Below are 7,970 nucleotides of genomic sequence, written 5' to 3' on the forward strand. Positions count from 1 at the left end.
GTGAGCCATTTTCAGTCCGGCACACGTATTTGTAAAATCTAAGTGACTCGTACAACATGGAATTCATATAAAACGGAATAATCAACAGTGTTATAGAGGGATCAACTGTAAACTAAGATCAGTGCAACTAATTGTCTTAAGCTGTGAGTAGAATTGACGTCACCCTGACTTTGCATATTCATCATTTATACGCTATTTTATAAACAGATTTTATTCGTGTTTATTTAATATGATAAATTATAATTATAAACAAGGTTATATTCTATATTAGAATAACAAGATAAGCTTAAACGTACTTTAAGTGTTATGACAAAATATGTGCTGAGTTAGCGTACAGTAATTTCATTATATAATTAATGTGTAAACGTTATTAAACTGAATTATTTTATATTATAATAATGTTTACATGTTGTGCCTTTTAGATATTTTACAAATTATTACCTTTTGCTAATATGTAAAAAAGTATTTATTGTTAAATACGATATGTTTACAGATTAAAATTGAATTTGCTGTAATCTTTATATACAATCGCATGTATCTACAATCATATTAGGCATATTTTCGTGTATTATTAAACCATTTTCATTTAAATATACCATCGATATAGAAGATAATTTTGAAGGCGAACAACACATAGAAAGATTAGTATTTATTTTTCTCTGTTTCATTTTTAATAAATAATCTCTTTTAACCGTTGTATGATGATATCTCATGAGACCGGCATCCATCAAACAGTTACCTCTACAGTAATTTGCCATGTAACCAGATGGATGCATTATCCAATTATCCCAGTTTATCTCGCGAAAAGATACATATAATTTTTCTCTACAGCAAGTTATCGAATCACTAACGCAATCTATGTTTCGTTTCACTCTTTTTGTACTCTTTTCTTCGATATTGATGACGAGAAAAGGTCGTTTATCGTGATCAATTGATATTGGTATATTGTTGCATTTATCACAATCGATTTTGAAAATTTGACGATAATTCGAACAGTATAGTAAAATATCTGTGATATCGCTTTTGTACCATCCTGGTTTTATCTCTTTCACATAATATTTCATCACTTTCTTATTCTTCTTTTCTGAAAAATCAATATCAGTATTGTATATATTGTATGTAATATTATTAGGCTCTTGTTTATTTCGAAATGTCCACAAATATGCAGAAATAATAGATTCTTTTGAAATTTTGGCTCTCTCAAAATTGAAACTGAAACAAGCTGAAAGAGGTATTTTTTGCTGACAATGATGGATTGAAACTGAAATCAAAATACTTTCATTAGATTCAATAGTAATACTTTTTTTATATTTTAAAATAATTCAAATAAACACGCAAAAAATAAAATACAATATTAAAAATTTTAATATAATAAATGATATATATATAACCTTGATTTATTTTTAGATTTTATATGTATGATTATGATAAAGATTTTGAATGATTAACTTGCATTTTCAATGAATAAACATCGTTTTTTGCTGAATCAGAATAGATTTAACACATAAGAGAGAATAAGAAATAATATAAACTAATGATTTAATTAAAAGTACGTAATTATAAAATACTATTCATATAATTACTTATATATAAATATAGTAGAATTACGAATGAAACTTTTAGCAAATTAATACTTGAACTTAGAACTGTTTTGTTAATCATTCTTATAATGATTATTATTATTATTAAATTACACTCATATCTGTTTATAGTAAAAATCAGTAGTTAATAAAGCTAATTCTTATTTATTTAATCTTGAAATTTTTTAGAATTAAGGTTAGAGAAAAGAATAACAAGAAAATAGTTTAATGATAACTTTATTTACAAATATATTTGGACAAAATCAAAATAATTGTTCTAATGATTAATTCCTAAATATATTCTTGACCTATTTCAAATATATCATGACAGACAAATAAAATAAATATACAGTATATATATTTAAATATAGTAAACATAACAAAAAAATACTTACTATTTTCAGGAAGGATTACAATATTCTGAATGTTTTCATATTGATCATCCGTACTTCTATCGTTATTTGATATATCAGGATTCGATAGTATTAAATCTTCGATTATAATTTTAGGTATTAATGATTTATTTACTTTTGGAGGACCTGACATTTTTAACATTTTCAGAATTTGCTGTTTAATTAGTTGGATTCTTATATTTCTCAATTCTTCTTCAGAAAACTTAGTTTCAATCAGTTGTTTTTGTTTGGAACATTTTTCGCATGATTCTATTAAATTGGTGATATCAAGTGTGATATAACCGATAAAAAATATTAGCAGAAATTTCGTTAACATCTCGTTCATGTTTGAATAATGATTTTCTTATTTCTTCGCATTTACAGGATATAGTCATCAACTCCACCCCTTTCGCTTAGCTAAAGCTTGAATGGAAGATCTGTTATCTGCGTATTAAGTATGTTTTTTTTTTTCTTGTTTTCAATCGTTTTATCAGCTTCTTGAATTTTCCTTTTAAATGTTTATCGTTCTTTTTTTGTCTGGTTTCTTTTCCCTCGCAGTCCTAGAAACAGGGAAAAATCGCAGAATACAAAATATGAGATGTACTGTACGAAACATAAGGAAAGAGTGTTTTTTCCTTGGTCAAAAACTTAGTACTATACCATGTTTAGCACTTAAATGCTTGTTACAATTGTCCTTTGGCTGTGGGCGTAGAAAACACAGAAACGTCTTTAACACACGACTAGCATATGGCATTCGTGTCTTGTATCGACTAGTTGGACGTGAGTTCTAAGCCAGTGTTTTTCAACGTGGAACCCATGGGAGGGGAGCAATTGGATTGTTAAGGGGGCAGTTGTTAATGACGAAAATGGACTCGTCCATAGTTTAAGTTAACCGTATAGCCGCTGTATATGTTAGAGAATCATAAGAATTTTAGAAAGGCTTAGGTAGGGCATAGCACCAGAAAGGTTGGGAAACACTGTTCTAAGCTATATCGTCTCGTAGTAAAGTGTGACGAATTGATCATGTGATATAGTTGTATATGTGTGTGATGGTCGTTACGCGGGGAATAATGCCTTCCTGGAGATCTTTTAAGAGTATTCAGGCACTACAGACGTGGAGAAAACCCGGAAAACTCCACGTAGCTAGCCCGTCCAGGCGAGGCGCAAACTCATGACCGAGTGTTCAGAGAACGAAACCGTTTGGCCACTGGTGGGCCTGTATAGCATCTTGCCAGATGTTTTCAGTGTTGGTAGCCAAACATTTTATAAAAAGTAGCCCAAAAGTAGCCAACTCAAAAAAAATTCTTTATAGTAACCCGAGATTTGACGATAAAATTTATAAAAAAAAAAACATACACACCATTCGTGCTTTTCCAGCAATAACTTTAATCACAATAAATGTTTTCGGCCAATTTACAGGCCCGTAAACTGATCGGAAATAAAGACGGCAAGACTCAAAATACATGCATACACTGTAATTTACTATGTCAAGAACACTCATTTTATCTGCAAAGTAGTTTCAACGAATTATGCAACAAATGATCTTGTTGCATATTAAAAATTAATTTTTCTATGTAATATTTTTAATAGTTATTAATTTGCTGTTACAAAGGATTTATAAAACTACAATTATTTTATTAATTTGAAAGTCGACTAATAGATTTCTTTATTAAGCTAATACATACTGTACATTAATAATAGTAGTAGATAAAGAATGGGGGGTTATAGGCAAAGCATCGGGTTTCTGTATAAATGTTTGTATGTAGATAAAGAATGCCTACATCCAACAGTACAAATACGGTGGGTGATCGGAACACAAGTAGAACAGACGTAAAATAATGAATACCGATTGGTCTTTCCTTGTCTTCAGACAACAATTCGAACGTTTTCGGTGTCGGCATCTACGCTCAATCCGGTATATGCCGATCGGATAGTATTCCTCCGAACTTTGAAACTCTCCCTTGTAATTTTAGCCTTTTATTTTCCTGACAAACAATTCTTTTATAGTATTCGCGAGACTGTCCGGCGGGCACTCGTTAAGTTTTGCGTCGGTTTTTATTTTCGAAAGGTGAGAGTATAATAGCAAAGGTGGGCAAATGATATCTGATGATGTTGGGAAGTATGACTTGAACAGGTCTACAGTAGGCCGCAGTTCAATCTTATCTAAGAAAGATACAGTATAATCGAGAAGACTTAAGCAGTTTAAGGAGTAACAAAAATCACATTTGAGAAATAAAGAACATTGAAGATCGGCGAGATATGTTTTCTTCTGAAAAAGAGGATTGATGCCGATTTCAGCTATTAAAGATCTTTTGAAGATGTGGGAGGATGTCGGAACAACAGTCTTAGAATGGCATCCAAACCAGGTTGAGGTTAATAGGCTTGGGGATCTCTACAATTACAATACTACTAATAAATTCTGAAAAATCCTGAAGAAGAGAGAAAAGCAATCGACATTAGACGGTTTCTTTAATCCCCACAAACGGAAAAAACACATACTCAGTTTTGCATCTTTTATTAGTCATATGTATTATTATACAGGGTGGGCCAACGAAAACGAAATGGCAGAGTTATCGTGTTCGTCCAAGCAAATCGCTCGGACAGGGCGATTTTATTCCCAAGGAGGACATCTGCAATAAAGTTTTTGCGATTCTGGCTAAAACAGACGACATAAATTTCTATAAACTCATTCATTTTTTTTATTAACTAAACAAACATTTATATTAAGAAACATAAAAAAACCTTTTAAGCTGGACCACATATGCAAGGAAAAAATAGATCATAAAATTAAGGCTGATAATGTGTTATCTGTTTTTAGATGTTCTTTTTTGTAGTGTTCACATTAAGCTTGACCACTTGATGATTCTATCGGAATTTAAGATTATTATTTGTTTATTATGAATTTTCTACATTTATCGTTATGGTTTACACAATTGCTGAAAGGATAGAAATAGTAACTCTTCATTTCAGAAATTGCGAGTATGCTTATCTTACTGCAAATTTATTTAATCAACGCTATNATATAGGTTTATAAATATATAAAATGACAGAAATGAGAACAATAAAGAGTTGAATAAATATAGAATGACAGAATTTATATACTGTATCATGTATTGATATAGATCTGCCATTCTATCAAAGATATATTATGGAATATATTTACAATGGAATTTATTATAATAGAATAAGTCCTATAAATTCAACTTATACCTTAATAATTAGGATAAAAATTTCATGGATGCCAAATCTCAATAGGAAAATCATGGATGATGATTGAAATTTAATTATAAAACAATTAAATTATTTAATGGACAGGGCAATTAAAGTGTCATCCTTACTATACAAACAATTTCAGGAATTTTTCATTAGCAGTATATCCGGTTGTCGGGCCCTATTTCTTACCATGCATTACCATGATAATATGACTGTAAACCAAATGTCATTAAGTAGATATATCTATCATACTCTCAAAATTAAGCTTCTTGTTATTTTATAATAATTAAAAATATAAAAGTTTTTAAATAAAATGACGTAACAGATGGCACCATGTGTATTCTTAAATGTTGCCGGGAAAGTTAAGCAACTCATTGCTGGATTTTTTTACATATTAGTAAAGAATTTTGAGTGGTAAGTTTTTATGCTGCTACACTACGAATAGATCTGCCCTCTTAATTACCTTCTGGAATAGCGTGACAGTAAATACCGTGTCACTGTTACCCGAAGGGTTGTGTGTCATTCTTATCTAAGTCGTCATTTCTCATAGATACGGTTTTTGCATTTATATTAAACATATTTTTCCATCTTGTCAGCATAATCTCTAACTAGGTTGGCCATATAGTGACATAGCAAACGTTCCATAATGACAGCACAAGTCAGGTTGTATATGGTTTGGGCGGTATTTTGTGTGTCACTGTTTTCCATATGTCATTGTCACTAAGTGTTTATAAGTTTAAATTAATAAAATACGATATATTTCGAATGGAAAAGATAACATAATTTTAAATAATTATATAATTTTATATGTATTATTTATGTAATTTTAATACAGAGGATAAACAGGTCATCTATTAACTGATTTCAGAGGGGAAGATTTCAATTAAAATAACCTGACTTTTGAAGCAAATCAGAAGTTTTCGAGTAGAAAAATATTAATTCTGTATTGTATTAATACATTGAATTTACCGATTTATTCGGAATTTGAATAGTGAATTTAATTTTTATTTTTTCTTCTATTCTTAGTAGTTGAATAATGTTTATGGTGTTTCCTACAAAGACAAATATTCTATGAAAAAAATTACTTTACTTATCTGGATACATCTTTTATGAAAGTAAGTAAAAATAAATTTCATGTAATTTTATATCTTTATAAAATTTTCTGGTATATTTTTTAGTATAACAAGATAAAAATTATTTTCTATATTAACTACAGTCACAAGTATCTACAGTCATGTTGGGTATATCATTGACTGCAACTGTATTGTTTTCGTGTAAGATTAGCAAGCTTTGCGAGGATAATTGAGCAGGAGCACAACACATAGTCATATTGCTTACTATATGATATACTTTCATGTTTTTTATGTATGCATTCGTTTCATCGGTAATGAAGTAACTTGGGACGTCGCGAGTATCAGTACACAAACCTCTGCAATAATTAGCTTCGTAAAACTCCGGTTGCAATACCCAATCGTCCCAACCAATCTCGGCAAAAGAAATTATAAATTTTTCACGGCAGCAATATGTCGAACTTTCAGTACAATATGAAGTATCCCGTTTCTGCCTTTTTACACGTTTCTTTACTCTAGTGTCCATACTGATAAAAGTACGTTTATCTTCTTCAGTTTTAATAGGTATATAGTTGCAAAACTCACAACTGATTTCGAGAATATACTGACGATTCGACCAGTCGGAAAATACACGAGTAATATTATTTTCGTACCATCCTGCGTAAACTAAGCTGACATAATCTACTAACACAGTTTGAGGATAGCTTTCTCCGTTTGTTAAAGGTTGTATTTTATATATAATATATTTCAGATTGATAGGTTCCTGAGGGTCGAGATACATCCACAAATGAGCAGAGATTACCGATATTCTTGAAAATTTCGTTTCGTTAATATTAAAGTACAGTTGAACTGACGGACTTAAATTTCCAGAACTGGTAGAATGTATGACTAAATAAATAAATAAAAAATTTTTATTATTATTATTAAATGGGATGGTATAATAAATATACAAGTACACCTGATATTTTCGAATTAACAATTCATATCAAAATTATTGATCACAAACAGATAAATACTTACTTTTTATAGGAAAATATACAGTATTTCTCTTCAGTTCTTGGTCATTCTGACTGGCTCTGCGAAATAGTTTCGTTTTTTTCTGCTGATTTACTTGTATAATATCATTAACAATGTTAGGAACTGCCGGTAAATTTACTTTAGGTGGATTTTTTAATCCTAATTCACTTAGAATATGTCTCTTAACTAAATCAATTCGTAGTCTTCTCAATTCTTGTTGGGAAAGAGAATTTTCCAACTGATATTTCCGTTTCGCACAATTTGTGCACGATTCTAAACTATAAACCGTATCTATCAGTATTATTTCAATACAAATAATTATAATTAATGCTAAATTCATTCTCGAAAACTCAGTTTATACTGTGTAGTTCGGATATACTACGCTATTCTTCGTCTCCCTTTATTAATATTTTTAAAATTGTAATTAGATAAATGAGAATTTATGCAATGATTATTACTTCATAATTGTATAGGCATATAGTTCCATATCCAATTATACCTAGCCTGTATGTAACTTATGTGATGTTTTCCCCTCCCCTAAGAATATAGATATATTTACACAAGAGCAAATATAAAGAAAAGTTTACTATCGAATCAATAATTAAGAATAATTGTAGCAGATATTTGACAGTATTGAACACTGATAAGTTTTGGCATTTTAATTGCTTATTTTCTTTTTTATTGTTGTAATGTCAGAA

At 29.9% G+C, this 7,970-nt stretch overlaps 1 protein-coding gene across 1 annotated transcript; it reads right to left on the minus strand.

Moving 5' to 3' along the window:
* Positions 1 to 466: 466 nt before the first annotated feature.
* LOC111634831 lies at positions 467 to 7,667 on the minus strand. The gene is made up of 4 exons (XM_023379664.1): positions 7,276 to 7,667; positions 6,397 to 7,143; positions 1,976 to 2,335; positions 467 to 1,261 (listed from the first exon to the last, which is right to left on the minus strand). Exons 1-4 carry the CDS (start codon positions 7,610 to 7,612, stop codon positions 519 to 521), a joined length of 2,187 nt encoding a protein of 728 aa, XP_023235432.1. The 5' UTR covers positions 7,613 to 7,667; the 3' UTR covers positions 467 to 518.
* Positions 7,668 to 7,970: the final 303 nt, after the last annotated feature.

The sequence above is a fragment of the Centruroides sculpturatus genome, unplaced genomic scaffold (genome assembly GCF_000671375.1).
Source record: "Centruroides sculpturatus isolate CEXI.00-Female unplaced genomic scaffold, Cexi_2.0 scaffold852, whole genome shotgun sequence".
NCBI lineage: Eukaryota > Metazoa > Arthropoda > Arachnida > Scorpiones > Buthidae > Centruroides > Centruroides sculpturatus.

Bases quoted from the DNA above. Each gene is read 5' to 3' on its own strand.
- LOC111634831 (XM_023379664.1), bottom strand. From the start codon at position 7,612: ATGAATTTAGCATTAATTATAATTATTTGTATTGAAATAATACTGATA. The intron at 2,336-6,396 runs GTTAATATAGAA...CGAAGAAATAAG, and splicing joins TGTAGATACTTGTGACTGTA to AAAATCATTATTCAAACATG. The intron at 1,262-1,975 runs GTAAGTATTTTT...TTTTGATTTCAG, and splicing joins TGTAATCCTTCCTGAAAATA to TTTCAATCCATCATTGTCAG.